Source organism: Bidens hawaiensis, unplaced genomic scaffold, assembly GCF_021521415.1.
Source record: "Bidens hawaiensis isolate Kalapana, Puna unplaced genomic scaffold, B.hawaiensis_p1.1 tig00031530_1, whole genome shotgun sequence".
NCBI classification, from domain to species: Eukaryota; Viridiplantae; Streptophyta; class Magnoliopsida; order Asterales; family Asteraceae; genus Bidens; species Bidens hawaiensis.
Genome location: NW_027495336.1, coordinates 142144 through 162462, shown reverse-complemented (window position 1 = coordinate 162462; position 20319 = coordinate 142144). Strand labels below are relative to the sequence as shown.

The 20319-nt window shown below is 36.6% G+C and overlaps 1 protein-coding gene across 1 annotated transcript; it reads left to right on the top strand.

Moving 5' to 3' along the window:
- Positions 1-11029: 11029 nt before the first annotated feature.
- Positions 11030-11446, top strand: LOC143582324 (uncharacterized). Its single transcript, XM_077064922.1, has one exon. The coding sequence runs from the start codon at positions 11030-11032 to the stop codon at positions 11444-11446; it is 417 nt and encodes a 138-aa protein (XP_076921037.1).
- The last annotated feature ends 8873 nt before the right edge of the window (positions 11447-20319 follow it).

The following is a 20319-nucleotide window of genomic DNA, read 5'->3' as shown; positions in this document are numbered from 1 at the left end:
AAGAAAGAAAGGATTTTCGGTCAGCAGAACGAGTTGATGGAAAACACACATGGTGTTAAGACTAGGTTTGACCGTATGTGGATTCCGCGCCATGGAAATCTCAGAGGTCGAATCTTAGATGAAGCTCATAAGTCAAGGTATTCGATTCATCCAGGAGCTACGAAGATGTACCAAGATCTGAAAAGAGACTACTGGTGGCCAGGAATGAAGAATGATGTGGTAGATTATGTCAGTAGGTGCTTAACTTGTTTACAAGTCAAGGCAGAGCATCAGAATCCTTATGGGAAGATGCAACCTTTAGAGATAGCAGAATGGAAATGGGAACACATCACCATGGATTTTATAACTAAGCTACCTCGTACAGCTAAGCATCATGATACCATCTGGGTGGTTGTGGACCGTTTGACCAAGAGTGCTCACTTTCTGCCTATACGAGAGGCTATCTAGTCAGAAACGTTAGCAAGCTTGTTCATTAAAGAGGTTGTATCTAAGCATGGAGTGCCGTTATCGATTGTGTCTGATAGAGATACTCGATTTACTTCGAGGTTTTGGAAGAAGTTCCATGAAGCCATGGGAACGAGATTGAACATCAGTACGGCGTATCATCCTCAAACGGATGGACAGTCTGAAAGGACGATCCAAACCCTTAAAGATATGCTACGTGCTTGTGTTTTGGACTTTGGAGGGAGTTGGGACGATCATCTGCATCTAGCAGAATTCTCCTACAACAACAGCTACCATTCAAGTACTGGTATGCCACCATTCGAGATGTTATATGGAAGACGTTGTAGAACCCCGGTATGTTGGGGAGAGATCGGTCAAAAGCAGATGGGAAGTTTGGAAGTTGTTCAAGAAACTTCTTCAAAGTTTGATCAGATTAAGGCAAGGATGAAAGCTGCTCAAGACAGCCAAAAGTCGTATGCTGATAAGCGGCGACGGCCGATTGAGTTTAACGTTGGTGACAATGTGATGCTCAAGGTCTCGCCTTGGAAAGGAATTATTCGTTTTAGGATGAGGGGAAAGCTGAGTCCGAGGTACATTGGACCGTTAGATTTTAGATCGTGTGGGGGAAGTAGCTTATAAGCTGGATCTACCCAGTTAGTTAGAAGGAATTCATTCAACCTTCCATGTTTCTCATCAGAGAAAATGTCTAGCTGATGACACGTCGCACGTGCCATTAATGGACATTGAGGTTGACAAACAGCTGAACTACATTGAGCAACCAATCGAGATAGTTGACCGCAAGGAAAGCAGCTCCGTCATAAAGTTATTCCATTAGTGAAAGTGATATGGAAGCACCGCAAGGGATCGGACGCTACATGGGAAGCTGAGGAAGAGATGCGCAAGTTTTATCCAGATTTGTTTATGTAATAGATAGGTTTCGGGGACGAAACCTCTTTAAGGAGGGAAGACTTGTAACATCCCGTTTCCTGATTCAGTTAATAAACGAAAAATGAGCTGTTATGAGTTGGGCTAGTGTTGGGTAAATGGGTATGGGTTATGGACTTGGGTTATGAAAGAAGGAAGGAGAGTCCATGGGCTTGAGCCAATGATCCCTAAATATAAATACCATTAATCACCATTTAATCCTCATTCTCACATATTCCATACACCTCCAAAACACACACTTAATATTTCTCTCTAGTTCTTCCTTATCTCTAGCCGAAATCAAGAAGGAAACCGAGCACCGACCCGAGGTAACGATAGTTTAATATTGTATGAACTTAACCCGTTAGATATAATTGCGAAACGACGAGCCGACACCGTTAAACCGTTTAAATCATGAGATCCGGGTGGAATCGGGTATAAACCGAACCTATGATGAGCTTAGGGATCACCCTAGCTCAGATCTGGATCGAACGGGGCGAAAAACGGTGAAAAACGAGTTAAAACTGGTTTTTCCGGTGAGTTTGCGTATTTCCGGCGGCATTCCGGCAATGACGGCGCCGGAAAAGTTAATATGAGGATAGAGGTGTCAAGGAATGTTCTGACATTCCCTGACCTAACCCTAGTTCGCTATGGGAACTTAGCGAATCGGAAGGTGATTCTTTAGCTGATTCGCTATGGGAACTTAGCGAATCGGAGGGTGATTCTTTAGCTGATTCGCTATGGGAGCTTAGCGAATCGTGGGGGGGGTGATTCTTTAGCTGATTCGCTAGGGGAACTTAGGGTGATTCTTTAGCTGATTCGCATAAGGAAGCCTAACGAACTAGGCTTGATTCTTTATCCGATTCGTTAAGGGAAAAGGGTAACGAATTACCCTTGATTCGTTAAGACCATTCGTTAACAGAGATAACGATTAGAAAGTCCAATTCGCTAAGACCAAAGTAACGAATTAGAAGTTTAACAGAAGGACAGAATGGTCCCTGAACTTAGAAAAAATGAATTAATTACAAATAAGCTAGTGATATGGCTAGTAATAGATAATTGATACGAGTAATTATTATACAGTTAGTCGTGCACAGCTCAAGAAGGGAATAACCGTAAACGGTGAACGCAACCGCATCGAGGTGAGTTTCTAGCCCCACTTCCTTGTTATGTTTTCGGGGCTGTGTGCATACTCGATGTGATAGTCAATACACTTACCTTAGGTGGTAAGTGTATGCCTTGTATGATTTATATATGACGATTGCTTGACGGTGCGTGAACGATCTTCGGATATTGCATGTGCCGTCAAGTGTTAGTTAAAGGTATGATTGATATGTATGATGTATGAATGACTCATGTATGAATATGTATGATGTATGAACAATATATGTATGAAATGTTGATGGTACGTGAAAGCTCTTCGGAGGTTGCACATATCGTCAGGGAAAGTATGTAAATGACAGGTATGTTATAGTAGCGCGAATGTAGGGAACCGACCCTAATAATGTCGGCGAATGAAGGGAACCGACCCTAATAGTATCGGCGAATGTAGGGGACCGACCCTAATAATATCAGCGAATGTAGGGAACCGACCCTAATAATATCGGCGAAGGTTATAGGGCGGAATGCTCTCTAAAACGTATACGTATGAATGAAAGTATGTAAGTACGGAAGAAAGAATGAAAGTACGTACGTAAGTAAGTGTGTAAGAAGATATGAAGGTATGTAACTCCGGGTGCATATGCTAGTATGTGAATGTATTGTATGATTGTATGATTAACTAGAACTCACTCAGCGTAGCTGACTTTTAGTATGCACGCAGGCTAATCGACTGAAGCAGTTGGCTTGAGGAAGACATATGGCAGGATCCGAAGAGGCTGCCATCTGGAGATATGTCGTGATGTTTGAATTACTATGCTTTATGTTATGTTTTTGAAAGACAAGTTATGGATGTTTGTAATGAATGGTTGACTTTTATATTATTCCGCGAATGTCTTTATTAACTCTGATATTATGAACTGTGTTAATGAGTAAATCCAACGTTAAAGTGAGGCACCAATAACGAGGCCTTATACTAACACGTTAGATTATGATAAAATTAACTCAGTGGTGTGATGTTTTTGCTATCACGGTGCAACCGTGCAACTAAAAATGCTTTAGGTAATGTGGCATTGCTCAAAAAATAAGTAAAGTTAAAGTTCATTCTATACCTCAAGTCATCAATAAACCCACACTAGTAACAAGTAACAACTGATCAATCTTTTTGTTTCTCATGGGGCAAAATGGCTTCTGAAAAATTAAATATAGAAAAATCTATACCTCTTAACATGATATCCAGCAACACATTAAAATAAATTTGAATCCTGCATATTAAATTATCCACATAAAAACCATAGCAACACAACAAAATCCTCTTATCACCCAGAAACACTTACATCCAAGAAGGATTTTGAATGAAATTAAATGGATTTGAATTACTCTATTTTAACTACTGGATTAAAAATCACATGCCTTTGTCAAAGGCACGTGAACTCTTTCAAGAAGCTTGGATTTATTTTTTATTTTCTTTTATTGTAAAGAGGGGCCTTCGACTAAAGGTGCATAAGTCGGGTTTTTTCTAATACACGGGTTCGGGTATGGAATCGGTTTCGGATATGATCGGGTATTGGAAAATCGGGTATTGAGAGAAATCGGGTAGGATATTGAGGAGAAAAACTCAACCCTGTGTACCCGGGTAGGGTATGATCGGGTTCGGGTATTGGAACAGGGTACGACCGGGTATTAATACCCGTTTTTGAATTTGTAATTTTTTATACATTTTTTAATTTGTTTAAAATTTAAATTTGCTTTGTAATTTATAAAAATAATTAAACTATACTACAAAAATCATAAATCCACTTAATTACAAATTATTTACTTAGTAATATGCATTTTACAAAAACTTAAACATAAAAGTTATGAAGTAAACGTAAATATATATTATAAAAACTCATGTATTATTTCGGGTATTAGAAAATTGGTATCGGGTATGACCGGGTATCGGGTATAGGGTATGACCGGGCCCGGGTATTTACGGGTATAAATCGGGTACGGGTATTGACCTCAAAATGCATACCTTATCCGTACCCTATGGGTAGGGTCGGTTCCGGTTTCGGGTATAGAATACCCAGGTATAAAAAAAACCGGTTCCGGATATTTTTTCGGGTCCAGTTCGGGGTACGGGTTTTTTATGCACCTCTAGCTTCAACATCGATCCAAATTCCAAAACCTCCCTCCTAACCCAACTCTATAATTAGGGGTGTTTAGATGAACTTTTAAAACTTGTTTATTTGCTATTTGTTTGTTGAAAATCAAAAAGTGTTTGATAAAACAGATCTGAAAGTTTCAAAATAAAACTTTTGAAAAGTTGCTTTTGCTTTTCAAAAAGCAAATAAGCATAAAAGCAAAAAAAAAAAAATACGTAAATAAATAAAAACTCCTCCAAACACCAGCTTAGTTACCACTTGGGCTAGCTCAAGTGGCCAGCCAAATGATGGGTAAGAGTTTGATGCCGGTTGGCCTCTCTAGTTCGAATCTTGATGGCGACACGAGTTTTTCTATTAGAGTGTCCCTTTCCAGAGAGCTTGCTCTTGTGGGCGGACAACTCCTGTCAAGTGGCAGGGGCCTCGAAATTTTCTCGTGGAATGCCTAGCCAAACTCGGATGCCAAGCGTGGGTCCGGTTAAGACAACATAGTCTTGGCCCGAGTGAGGCGGTTGGGGCTCTCTCCAAGAGCTGTGGTTGAATATTCAACCACTATGAAAGTCACCGTTCGAAAAAAAAAAAACACCAGCTTAGTTAGTAGTACATGAAAAAGATATTTGGCTATGGTGGGATCAGGTGGTTATTCGTATTAAAATTATATGAATTTGAGTCTCACGGGTGAGCATAAGGTGAATTTTTTATGCAGGTTTTAGAGAGGTGTGTTTCGTTGTTAAAAAATATTAAAAAGATATTAGTTCACTTATTAGTGGAATTTTAACGCCATCAATGTTATTTAATAATTGGTTGTACTTAAAAAAAAAACTAAAATAAGAACAAATAATTTTTTTTAACTACAAATTTTATTTGTCCTTTCTAACGTGCTTTCCAATGTGGTATAGTGGTAGAAAGCATAAGTTTCTAAATGATGATCTCGTATGAAGTACCTAGACATTCTATATTTAATGGCCGTATAAAATAAACAACTAAGTTATTTTTACTCAAAATTCTTTTAAAACCGTGTGTAGTGAATAAACGAGCCTCAATGGGGCATTTTGATGCAAAATAACGAATATGAGTCTAAATCATTTTGTTAGTTGATTGATTATTATACATTTTGACTAAAATATTTTGGTTGCATATTTATTAGATTCTTATAAATTACTTAAAATTAAACATAAAAAGCATGGCAGACTATAAATTCGTTTCGGTTTTTATCACTAACAAATAAAATGAGATGTAATTATGGTCTGTATTAAAACATCAAACCAAAATGTTGCTTTTACTTTGATTTAGTTTTATGCACACTCCTAACCCAGAGCATCAAAATCTGCTTCATGGTTTTTGTTAACAAAAGTTACTATAGATGGGAAATGAATAATTGTAAGGTTTTTCAACCGTTCTTTTGTTCCAACAAAACGTTCTAAGGGTTCTTTACCCATATAGGTAGATCTTTAGTCTGTTTCCTATTTGTTTTTGGTACACGTTTTCAGAACATTATATTCTATACCTACTTATGTTTCGCCTTTATTTATACAATTAAAATTTTTTAAGTGCTATCAAAATAATTCATTTTTTGAGTGATATAGTGATTCCAATATATATTCAAACATCACTAATGAAAGTTGTCACTAATGTTAATGTATCTAAGTAGGAGTTGATAAGTCATAATGAATTTATACTGGGGTTGGTGGAGTTCTAGGGTACTCCATGATACATGAAAAGAGCAGTGACGGATTTAGGATTTTTTTTCTAATGGGTTCACTCTTTTTAAATGTTCTAGTTTTATACGACCGGCCATAAAAATTTCGGGTCGATTCGAAGGTTTAGGTCGGTTCAACGGTTCGGGTCAAATTTAAACATCACTAATTTTCTAATTCAATTAACAACTTCAACATGATCATTCTTTCTAATTGTAAATTCAGTAAATAAATAAGAATAATTGAAGCAAAAAATCAAAACATATCTTACTGTGATTGTGAAGACTGGAGTGAAGGAGAGATGGAGAAAAAGGTTGAGGACGTTATGGGGAAAGAGAGACTGGCGGCGGTGGACTGCGACGGTGGATTGATAGATGGTGGGGGGTTAGGGTTTGAACTGCAAGAACAGAAGCTGTGTTATGTTTTGTGTGTGTTAGTGATGGGTAATGGTTAATAAGTTAAAAATCTAACTTTGCTGGTTAAAAAAAAAGGAAAAAACGGAAATTAAAAACTTAGGCGAAGTGGTTGGGTCTCGAACCCGGGTTAACAGAAGGATGGCGGGACTAAAGGGAGGAGTGTTACCACTAGACCAGAGTTCTAAATTGTATATGTGTTCACTCTTAAAATTTAAATGGGTTCATTCTCATAAATTATACCTATATTCTATATAAATTTCGAAACTCAGTGGGTTCCCGTAAACCCTTATGTGACTATATAGATCCGCCCCTGGAAAAGAGCACCCCTTCCACACGTTAGAGAATTCTAAATTGCTCTTTTATAATTGTGTGAGAGGAATCTTTAAATTTTTGTAGAGAGTTGTAAGGGATGAGCTCGGTACAGTACCGGTACTGGAACCGAAAATACTGATCCTGAAAATCACAAATTCTTGGTACTGATACCGAGATATTCGGTTTGGTACCGGTACCGGTACCGGTACCGAAGGTAAATATCGGGAAATACATGTACCGTACCGATCGCGAAACTCAAAATTTCGGGAAATACGGGCACCGAATTTGCTCATCTCTAGTTGTAAGTGGTTGTGAGTGAAGGAGAGTATAAAATTTAAAAGATATGAGTAAATTTGGAGGAACACTGTTCATCCTTTGTTCATTTTTTAATATATTTGAAATTCGTTGTGAGTGGATGAGAGATAAAGATGGTGATAAAGATGTAAAAAAATATTATATAATTGTATATGAGAGATAAAATGTAGTGTTTTTAGGATAATTATATAGATAGAGAAACTGCCGGGAATGCTTTCAGGCGCAAGAAGAAAATTGGTAAGGTAAATTTGATAGGAGAGGCTAGATATGTTTGTAACCACAATATAGGAAATTGATATAACAAGTTGTTCGGTTTTGAAATTAAGGCATGTCATAAACAATGCATGTGGTGGTGCATGCATTGAGGTATAACAAAGATGTTAAAAGTTTATATCATAAATATATTTTGGCTTAACCCGCCATGAAAAATACAAAAATCAAACATATCATATTTTAAGAAACAAGTAAATTTGTAGACAATATTCTTGGTATAGCCATATGCGATATACAAGGTGATGACAGAAGTCAGAGAGAATGTATAAACAACAACGCCCTAAATGGCATGGAGGATTATACAATTCTCTATGTTTCTCTTGAATTTGTATAAACTTTAAATCACAAGAAGTAAAGATGATTTTGTTGGGCACATTAATAAACCAATATACTAATGCTTACGACTTTATATACATGATCACAAGAAATATACAAACCCTAGGCTATAGACACAAGCAAATTATGTACAACACCTAGTCAAGATGTACTCGAATTTTAATTGGATCCATGTTCAATCCAGAAGAATAAATGTGATTTAATATCCTTGGCACTTCTTGACTTTGAGGTCTCGACCATATTAGAACTCATGCATCCCTTAGTTTGACCATGAACCATAATGTCGAATAAATTTGAGCCAATGAGATTCTCTGTCTTTGTTGGAGTTTGTTGCACCTTTTATCTTGCTCATCAGCTGATAGATATTAGATACAACAACCAAGTCCTAGCCAGTCGATAGAAAAAACGCAATTTTGTATATGCCTAACATAATTACAACTAAAGAACGTGTGATAAACTGATTCCTATTTTGAGGAACAAAACTGGCATACCATAGAATGCAATTTCAATCATGATGCTTGAGTTTACAGCAACTTGAATACGATTATGAGGTAGTCCTCACACAAAAGCCGGTGACTTTGATCGGGATCCATGTGACTCTCTTAGAGTCGCTAATTTGGCACCTATTTGACGCAACATCTTCATAGCGACCATTCATAATTTACCGAAAACATTATCAGTCTATCTCCAATCGTCATCAACATTCAATTAAAGAATTCCAAAATACTCTCTAGTCTCCGGGCCAATGGCCTCTTTCAACTCGTCGCCATTTAGCGTTGTTTTGCTTCAACTCCAAGCAATGGAACTAACCAAATCACTTCCCAACAACACTCTTTGATCAAGTAAACAATTTTTCGATAACCCCAAACTATATAATCTGAGAATCATATCTTCGAATAGGAATTTAATAAACCATGCATCCTTTGAAGACACGCTTTTGTGAAGAGATCTTTTATAGCAATGTAAATCTTCGCAAGGTTCTTGTCTTGTCAAATCTCGAAACATTTAAGTATTTAACCAAGATCCCGTAACTAATTTGTTCGCTTATTTTCCGAAATCGTGATTACAAATTTCCTCTTTTGTTCGATCTCCACCATTATTGATCGCATAACATGTTATTAAACCGAAGCAACAAGGACCTAGGAGAGTCTTTAACAATATGCAAGTACATCTAAAGAGTATATGATTGGAAACAATAATGGTGGTGGTCCAAATATTAAAGTTTGACGTTTTGATATTAAAATTGTAATAAAAATTTAACAATTATGATCCCAACTAAATAAAGTTGCACCACATAATGATCGGTTGAATAAATAAATAAAACACAAAGGTATAAAAAGTTCTCAAACTCTTTAAAGTTGGAGAAGAGGAAAGTGCACTTTTGCCTCGAGCCCTTAGTTTTGAGTGTCGTTTAGTATTATTATATTGCTATTGGTATCAGTCCAAAAGATTTGTTAAAAGCATATTGTATCCGAAATCATGACGGAAAATTAAAAGTGATATCGGCCTTTTAAGGATGAATAAACCACGTTCATTTTCTTAACAAACAATATTTAACAAATAATATAGATATTTTATATGTATTACATAGGACAGTAGATCTAGCTAATCTCCTCGATTATTATTAGATTTATAAATAAGTAATGTATCTTTCGAGTCCACCTGTAAATCTGTAAGTATACTTGAAAGAGTTAATTATAAAGACATTAATTATATAATAGACTACTATGAAATATGATTATATTTGCAGTGTATGTGACTTGGCTCAAGCCAAGTGACTCAGAAATTTGATTATTTTTTAAAACTAGTGTTTCTTAATTTAAAAAAGTTATAAATATATAGATAGGTACAGTACATGTTAGTTATAAGTAACTAGTTAATTAGTATTGCTTATGTCTTAATAATAAGTTAGTAATGTCAAAATATCTTCATGTTTCATTATCATAACTAATAATAAGTTGTTAGTAATGTCATAATATCTTTGAAAATGATATATTAGGCATTTAGGTAAAATATATTAGACAAATTATCAAGATATACTAGTGCAACTAAAAATATTCTAAAAGCGTTTAATGTTTTTCAATTCTCTCTCAACATAATTTTTTTATTTTCCTTTTTTTTTTCGTTATTTCATATTTATTTTGTACTAATTAAAACTAAAAAAGTAATTACGGATTTTTAGTACACTTGTTTCTCACTGTAAAACCGGTAAACCAACATATCATTATATAAGTTAATGGTGCACATACATATGATCAATTTAATTAAATTACATGTGACAAAAGAGATATTTATCCAAAACCAAATTACCCGTCAAAATATAATCACTTAACCTTATGAATACTTACAAGAAAATATAACTCAACAAAAAAATAACACGTGTAATTATATATAAAAGGGCATAGTTTGCTTTGATTACTCAGCATTTGCACCACTTGTCATCATTTTAGTGGCTACAATGGTAGCAACACTTGTTTTATTAAAAAAAAATCATTATACGTGTTATCTTCGTTATAAGAGTCAACGCCCCTCAGTATCATTCACCCATCAACGCCAACTGCTTCAAATAACACGGATTTAGGCCTTCACCACTCAAGTTAAGCTTTATTTAGATTCATCATGCATCTAGCATTTCACATATTATGAAGAAAATAGCCATCTAGAATCATGTCAGTACGTTACTAGTTACTTATAACTAACATGTCCTTCACCCTCACGTTTTTTAATTGAATGGATGTTTACCCCACCTCACGTAAAAAGTGAAACCAAAACATGCACAAAGACGACAAACGACGCAGTCCCATTCTCGTAATTACTTCCAAAATCATGAGTCATTGTTTAAGGACGCATCTTCTCCGCTGTCATCCACATCTTACAGCTTGCCTGGTCCCACCTTTGCACCCTTTGTAATTAACTCCCTCGAACCTTCACCTCCGAAATTACACTTTTACCCTCCAGTCACCGTATCCACTCTCAACCCCCCTTTATATATATACCTAAACACACACAAACAAATACACATAATAATCAGCATATTAAACATACACCCATCAAATATTAATATTAAAACATGGGTATTTGCAGTTCATGCGAGTCAACCTCTGTAGCCACGGCCAAACTAATATCCCACGACGGCAGGTTACAAGAATTCTCCTACCCAGTTAAGGTGTCGTACGTTTTACAAAACAACCTTTCCACCTTCATTTGCAACTCCGACGACATGGAGTTTGACGATGTCTTGTCTCCCGTCAATGACAACGAGGAGCTTCAGCTCGGTCAGCTTTACTTTGCTCTTCCCGTGAGCCGGCTCAGGCAGCCGCTGCAGCCGGAAGAAATGGCTGCATTGGCTGTCAAAGCCAGCTCAGCATTGACCAGCTGCCGTCACAAAAACCTTGTGTTTGCTGCCGGAGATAAGAACTCCGGCCGGGTGGCGGATGCTGGTGGCTTATACCGCGGCAGAAGAAGGCTGAGTGCGATACCTGAATAGGTTAGATATAGTAAATGGCATGATTGTAAATATTGTAACAAGTAAGGGTGATTCTTTTAGCGAGATCTATGGATTGCTTTAAATGCGGGCACTACTTCACATTCGGGAGTTTACTTTTTATTTCTCTTCCGTCATGTTTCGTATTATTCCGATTTTACCCCTAAGATGGGTTGTTCATAATCTTTTAAAATGAAAAAAAATTATATATATATTCGGAATCTATTAGGTTCATTGAATCATACTCTCAACTACATGTTCATGAATATGAAATCATGCATGATGCACGTTTGCTTGAATAACTCAAGACCCCATTAGTATCTTGATAATTAAAAGGATAAGGTACATTGTAATTTATGATATATCAATGTAAACCTTTAATTACTCAAGCCCCCATTAGTATCCTGATAATTAAAAGGATAAGGTACATTGTAATTTATGATGGACATTCTGTTAGAGAGGTACTATCAATATATTTGATTCATACCCTAAAGTGTTGTTTAGTAGTATATGATTCAATTCCCACACCATGTACAACTTGTTTGGATTGCTTTCTTGATTTGAGGGTTATTTCACGTCAATATTCTTGTTTTATTTGATTTGGTGGCATTATCTTTAGGGTATAAAATGTGACATGACACTATCTTCATCAAATTTTCTTTAATGTATATCTTTGAAAAGCAAGATGGTACATTTTATAAAAATATATTGTAATTTAACCACCATACCCACCGGTATCTCACGAATGTGGCTAGGCAAACCATGCCTCTAGTCCATATGAATATGATAGAAAGACTACTTCTGGTGATATACCTACAAAGTAAATAAATAAATAAACGGTTTAAACAATACATTAATAATTAGGTTCGAATATATGGTTTTGTTCGGTTTTTAAACGTTAAGACAAAAGAATTAAGATATTGTGTAATTCATTTGGAAGTTTAAACTTTTTTTTTGTTGGAAATATCGAATTAATTGAATTATATGGTATCTGTCAAAGCCTAGGGAAGGATATGATGTTGTTAGCTGCTGATTACAACAAATGCTTTATTAGAACTTCATTTTCATTACAGCTGTGAACGTTGCATGTAGCCAAAAGGACAATGTGATTGCGAGTCTACGTATATGTATGCATATAATGCATGTATATGTATAATGTGCGTATGTAATTAGAATACACATAGTGGGTGTGGGTAGGTGTAGGTGTGAGTGTGTGTACGTTTTATTGAAGGAGTATGGAGGTTGAGTGAAGTGAGTATGAGTGTGGACTGTTGTACTTATTTGGTTTGTTGAGATTTTCAATATGTACAATCTCATACAGCTGGTTCCCATATATATGGGACTCAAGTCATGGAAATGACAAATCTTTTTATTTTACAAAGTTAGATAGATTGACATATAACTTCAAATTATTAAACGATACTGCTTCTAGAGAAGGGTTGTTTAAATTGCACGCTATGAAAATGAAAAAGTTTATGTAATCGGAAAAGAAATTTGATTGCGGAAACCACATTAAGTCAGGAACCATCGGTTACCTTTTAGGTTTCACATACGCTAATCTCTTAATATCAACAACGTATCTAAAGATATATGTTTCCGTTTAAGTTAGAATATTATATATTTGTTCATTAATAAAAATATGATTTAAACATGTAAAAGAAGTGGACAGTTTTTATATATAGATTTATGTCAAGTATTATAAGTATTTCAAAAGGCTAAATTATATAGTAGATTGTATTTTTTTTTATTTTTTTTTTGAATTGTCATATTTTAAATTGGATGAGTTGTGAAGGAAGACAACCTGGGGTTCGTTGGTAAACATAAAAAATTATTGTCGTTTCCAGGGAAGAAATTCATAATTTTCATTTTAACTCAAATTCGATTTACAGCTGTGAATAGCTTGCATAATATTTAAAGTGGATTTGTTTTCTTTTAACCCTATTGGAGGACTTTACAGTTTACACCTACTACCTCCACTTTTTTCAAGTATAGACCTTTGTTCGTTTTATTCTAAAGAATAAATTACACAAAAGTTCTTAGGCCATGCGTACTAGAGGAGCTACAATTAAGGGCGAATTGTAATACGTGGCATTCAGTTAGCATTAGGAATGGCAACGGGGCGGGTTTGGGGCGGGTTTTGCTTAACCCGAACCCGAACCCGAAACCAAAAACCATCCCCGTACCCGCCCCATTACCCGTCGGGTTTAATTCGGGGATTCCCCGTTTGGTTTTTTGTACCACCCCGACCCGCCCCGTCCCCGAACCCGAAAACCCGAAACCGATCCGACCCGCCCCGTCCCCGAACCCGAAAACCCGAAACCGATCCGACCCGAAATTGGTTCATCACATAACTGAACATTTATCGAAATAAACTTCTGCATCACACACATGAAAGCTGAAACAATGTGTTACAAAGGAAATAAAACCAAGTCTACATGGCCGAAAAATCATGCCAAATACACAAACTACAAACTTGCGACCAAATCTAAATACCAAATCAAACCAAATCATCCAAAGTCGTCGTGCCACTTTCTTTAGTACCTACCTACATTAAGAATATTTATCAATAAATCAACCAAGTTAAAAGAATAAAAGCTATGTTACAAAAATAGTAAATTTTATAAATATTATTACCTCTTCCACATCCATTTCATATTCAATGGTGCGGCAATATGCCTCGGTCTCTTCCGAACAAGTTTCTATATTTAATAGTAATAACATAAACATATATTCATGATTATGAAGATAAATAACATGAGTAATAATGTAATATTCAATATAGCGTTACCTCGAATCTCATTCAACAACCAACTTTGAGCACACATTAAAGCCTCCAAAGTTTTTGGGTGAAGTCGACTTCGGTGAGGACTTATTAATCTTCCACTTGTACTGAACGCAGATTCAGAGGCAACGGTGGAAACTGGAATTGCCAATACATCTTTTGCCATCCTTTGAAGTGTCGGATACTTACCTCCATTTGTCTTCCACCAAAGCAACAAATCCAGTTCTACTTCATCAGGCAAAAGATTTTCTTTCAAGTAGTTATCTAACTCTGCCATATCATTCAAGTCATCATTCACCTTAGCTTTGGATTTAATGTCAGATAGGAATTTTTGGAATCCACCAGAAGAACACTCTGACAACCCCGAACTGAATAAAGATGAACTAGAACCACCACCTATAAATTAATGTGAATCAAGATAAATCAAATATTAGCAATTTATATTTATACTCATTAAATATTAATATGATTATACCTTCATAGTAGTTTTTACCACGTGAGTTGGTAGATTCATATTCTTTAAAAAAAGCTCGGACAAAATCCTCAAGAGATTTAAACTCTTCCTTTGCCATTTCTTCACCGTATAAGGCAGGCATAAGCAACTCTACGTATTTTAGCTTGTAACGTGGATCTAAAACCGCAGCCATCCCCATAATCCCATGAATTACAGACCAATATTTATCAAACTTGATACTCATTTTATACGCCATTAGACTAATGTCAACAATAGAAGACTTAGTCCACTCCCGCATAGAAAAACGAATCTCACATATCAAAGGGAAAAAGACATTAGCAGTAGGATACTTGTTACCAGAAAACAAAAGAGTTACCCGATAGAATAGTTGTAGCTTGTTACATATCTCAGTTGCTAAGTCCCAATCAAGGTCCGTAGGCAAACTAGTATACCTGGGCTCTCTTTGCTTTAATCGCGTGAAAACATGTCTATAAGGTATAGCAACACTAAGCATCAAATAAGTAGAGTTCCAGCGAGTCTTGCAATCAACGATCAGTTTCTTTGTGTATTCCATTTCAAGTTGATTGGCTGCTTCCTCAAATTTTTGCTCTCTTTTTCCTGATGCAGACCAAAATAAAACACTATCTCTAATTCTTTCAATCCCATCCTCAATAACAGACAAACCATCTTGAACAATCAAATTGAGAATGTGCGCGCAACAACGCATATGAAACAACTCTCCTTTCCTCATGAGTGATCTCAATGGAAGCTTCTGTAGTAACTTGTTGATAATTGCATCATTTGTGGTACAATTATCAACGGTAAGAGTAGACACTTTTCTATCAATATTCCAATCACATAGACAATCATATAGCGTATCTGCAAGAACATCAGCTGTATGTGGTGCAGGCACATAAATAAACCTATATAAAATTTATGCATCAATATAAGTGTAAAATACATTTAAAGTTTTAAACTAACTTTATATTAGACTTGTACAATATATATGCTTTACCTCATGATTCGGCTTTGCAAGTTCCAAGAGTCATCTATAAAGTGTGCAGTGACGGCCATAAACCCTTTTCTTTGATGGTTAGCTGTCCACATATCAGTAGTTATTGCCACTCCACTTGTGATCCTCCCTAATAGTTTCTTAGTTTTCACTCTTTCATATTCATAAATTTTTAAAATGTCGTTCTTGATGGTATTTCGACTCGGAACCTTAAACAAAGGTTGAAGACCTTGAACAAACTTTCTAAAACCATGATGGTCCACCGTTGTAAGAGGATACTCGTGCACAATAATCATCTCCGCGAGATCTCTCCTTGAGTTGTCTGGATTAAACGTGTAGTTGGAGAGATATGATGAACTACCATCAACTTTCTTTTGCTCCATAATCAAGATGCTTTGTCGTATATCTTTAACAGTTCGTCTTGGACAACGTTCAAAATGATCTCGTAAATGCGATGTGCCGTTTTTGCTTGAACCTCCTAGCTTTTTCTTACAATAGTTACATTCCGCCTTATCTTCACCGTTCACTTTCATTAATTTAAAATGGTTCCACACGGCAGATCTTTTCCTTTTACCACCGACATTTTGACCATCTTCAAAAGTATCATCAAGGTTAGACTCATCGTGGGTAGTAAAGTTAGTTGGTGGTGGTTCATTAGAATCATGTACCCCTTCACTGCTTCCTTGAGGAGTAGAATAAGTAGGAGTGTTTGAAGCAACGGGAGTAGGAGTACAAGTGTCTGAAGCAAATTTATCACCTTGTGATGCCATATAGTTGTAGATGCAACTGAAATAGAATGGCACATAGAAGACTTTAATCGATGGACATCTTGTTACTGAAAGTGAGTCTCACTTTAATCGATGTTTTACATTTATTCATCTATGTTAGTTCGAGCGCGTTTGGTAACCAGTCAAAAGTCGGTTTGTTTCAAAATGGAGTGAACAAAGAAGCAAGAGTAGTGAATGAGGTTATTGTTAAGGCACTGCAAGGCACGGGTATTGAAGTACTTGACCTGACTCATTTGAGCGAGTTTAGAGCAGACGCGCATCCTGCTACTTGGTTGGGAAAGAAGGATGCTGTGGTGGTTTGGGGTCAGGACTGCATGCATTGGTGCCTGCCTGGTGTCCCTGACACTTGGGTTAACATTTTGTGGCAACTTAACTTGTGCGTTATAGGATCAAGACTTGAAAAGTATGTTCTTTGACTTTGACCTTTTATAGTGAAAATTAGTGATGGGGTCAGTTGTAATTATAAATTTATAATACTGGATTCATTGTATTGTTTGTCAAGTATATTTGAACACAAAACCGAACAAAGAAGATCGACACCTTAACTGACTTTTTCGGTTATGTTTTGGTTACTCACAAAACAGATTTAACCAAATTCTATAGCTGCTTATGAATTTGCAGTGTTCACAAGTGATTATATTTTCTATGTGTTGGGTTTAGTTTGACCCGAAGCACTTTTATTATAATAATAATAATAAGAGAATTAGGGATCTTACAGGTGGTAGGATGAGAACGAGGAGGAGGAGGGTGGTCCGGTGGTGCAGACGGCGATTGAGTGGATGGTGATGGTGGTGCAGACGGCGATTGAGTGAATCGGGGGCGGACTGGCGGTGGCGGAGTCTGGATGTAGGTAACCTAATCAGTCACTTTCCTTCCTTGTTAGGCTTTCCTTGTTAGGTGATGGTGGTGCAGTCTGCAGACGGCGATTGTGTGGCTGCGGTGGACGGTGGTAGTCTGGAACTCTACGGCGATTAAGCAGATTGAGATTTGAGATTGTAAACCTACAGTAGGTTTAGGTTTTTAATATATATATATATATATTATTTATATTTATATTTATATATTATATCGGGGCGGGTCTGGGCGGGGGTACCTGAACCCGAACCCGAACCCGAACCCGAAACAATCCCCGAAACAATCTCCGAAACCCGACTCGAAACCGAAAAAACAAAACCCGACCCGACCCGAAATAAGCCGGTTTTCGGGTTTCCCCGTCGGATTCGGGGATTTTTGCCATCCCTAGTTAGCATGAAGTAGAAATTTGTTTTTAATGTGTAATGGTTTAGGGGCTACAATTTGGGCTCACAGTGTCTTTTTTTATTATTTTCTTTTTATAATTAAACTAATTAAATAAAAACCAATTTATTTAAAAAATTAAATAAAAATGTATTAAAATTAAAAAATAAATACAAAAAAATACATAAAACTAAAAAAAACACACGAATAATAAAAATAAATTATAATAAAAAAACACACCACAACAAAATACATATAAAAATACGAATAAAAAAACTAATCTATTCATCTTCATCTTCGTCTTCGTCCCCGCCATCGTCTTCATTCCCGTCCTCGTCTTCGTCCTCCTACTCGTCTTTGTACTCCTCTCCGTCCTCATCTTCGTCCTCAACGGGACGATTATCCCACACGTGTTGAACCAAATCCGCCTTCAGTTGGTTATGTATATCACTTGATGTGAGCTGGTGAATGTTATACGTTCGTTGGTCTTGGGTTGGTTCAGGGAACTGTTCTGGAACACTTCCTGGTATATAGTGTTGACATATTGCTTTTCCCTCGTCTTCTAAAATCATATTATGCAATATGATACACGTATACATGACATCGCTCATTTTTGCCAACGTCCATACACGACAAGGGTTTTTCACATAATGCCAACGTTTTTTTAGAACCCCGAAACACCTCTCGATATCCTTTCTCGCGGACTCTTGCTTCTTCTTAAAATAATATATTTTTTCTTCGATAGGGTCTTGAAACGTCTTGACGATGATCGAGTACTCTGGATATATCCCATCTCCCAAATAGTATCCGTGACGATAAAAGGGATCGTTGGCATAAAACGGTAAGACCGGTATGCTACGGCTGATGTAATATACTCTAACACGGGTGACGCGTTGAGAACGTTTATGTTGTTGTTGGACCCGACTAAGCCGAAGTAGGCTGAAAAAATCCAAAGGTCGTGTGAACAAATGGCTTGAAGACTAACCGTTGGCACTCCATGGTCACCACGAGTGTATTGACCTCGCCATGCGATTGGACAGTTGGCCCACTCCCAATGCATGCAATTTATACTCCCGATCATGTCTGGAAAAGAATGTTTACTTTCGTTTACATCATATATGCGAGTCAGGTCGTTTGAAGTAGGAATCCTCAGATAACGACGAGAGTAAAATTGTATTATCTCTATACAAATAAATTATTAAACAATATTTATATTAAAAACAATAGTTAATACAAACAATTTAAATATTACCGATGCAAAAATTCTCCAACGAATCTCTCGTTGTTTTCTCAGCCAACTTTAAATACTCGTCATTGATATCGGTCGTGTTGCCGTATGTGAGGATGCGTAGAGCCGAAGTACACTTTTGGATGGCGGAGAATCCTAAATATCCTCTTGCGTCGGGTTTTTGTTGAAAATACTCATACTCCCGCTCCATATCTCCAACGATGCGCAAAAATAAATGCTTGGACATCCGAAAACGACGTCGAAACATAGCGTCGTTAAATGTATGTGTGTCGTCGAAGTAGTCCTTCATTAAACGAGCGTTTGCTTGCGTACGATTTCGAATGATATATGACCGTTTACGCGGTGCCGTAGATGGAGCAGAGCCGGACACCATGTTATTGGCGACGGCCCGAACCGCGTTCGTGACCTCTAAATGCTCTTCCGCCACTTGTTGATGAATTCTTCGACTTTCGTTGATTAATTGATCCCAAATCTCGGCAGAGTTCGTGGAATCCGGGGAACTTATTGAGTTTGAAGAAGTATGAAAATAATAAAAATGATTGGTATTTTTATGTTTGGGTTTGTGCATGATAGGGTGAAAATGGTTTAATTGGTTTGATATTTATATTAAGTTTTTAAATTAATTTTTTTTATATATAGCCGTTAATCAACGGTAACATTATTATTATTATTATATTATTATTAATCAATCTCGCCGGCGACAGTTAAACCCCGCCCCCGCCCCAAATCGCCCAAGGGGCGGTGTTTGCGCCCTTAGTCGCCCAAAATCGCCTAGAACCGGCGCCCACTACATATAGCCTTATAGAGCTACGTTATGTATTAATCATGGATTGAGTTTATAGGTATTAGATATTACTGATTGGGTTCTCTTTGTTTGCTATATGTTGCGTAATAAATCCTCACACGATAAATGAGGTTAACTTATTTCGTTAAATATGAGTAAAGTTTAAACCACTTTCAATTGACGGCATCTATATAGGAAGATCAGTTTATGTTTAAACCAACATTATTTTTGTAGTGTACATCTTAAATCTAATAAGAAAAATGCTATGATTTAAAATGCAGTGAGGATACCGTCTTCATTCTGTGTCTAGTTCGTCTCCCTCACAACACCAACATATAGTTGGATGGTTGGTTGATTATTTGCCTCGGAGAGTTTCCCTTTTGCTTTTATATGTCGATATTTTGTATCAGGAAATCAACAAAAGTGAGGACTGGCAAAACAGGTGTTATCATGTTAAATAGGTAATATACCACGAGTGGGTGTTATCATGTTAAATAGGTAATATACCACGCGCTTAACACAAATATCAAATACAACTCGTTTAACTATATATCTCATGTCTATAACACAA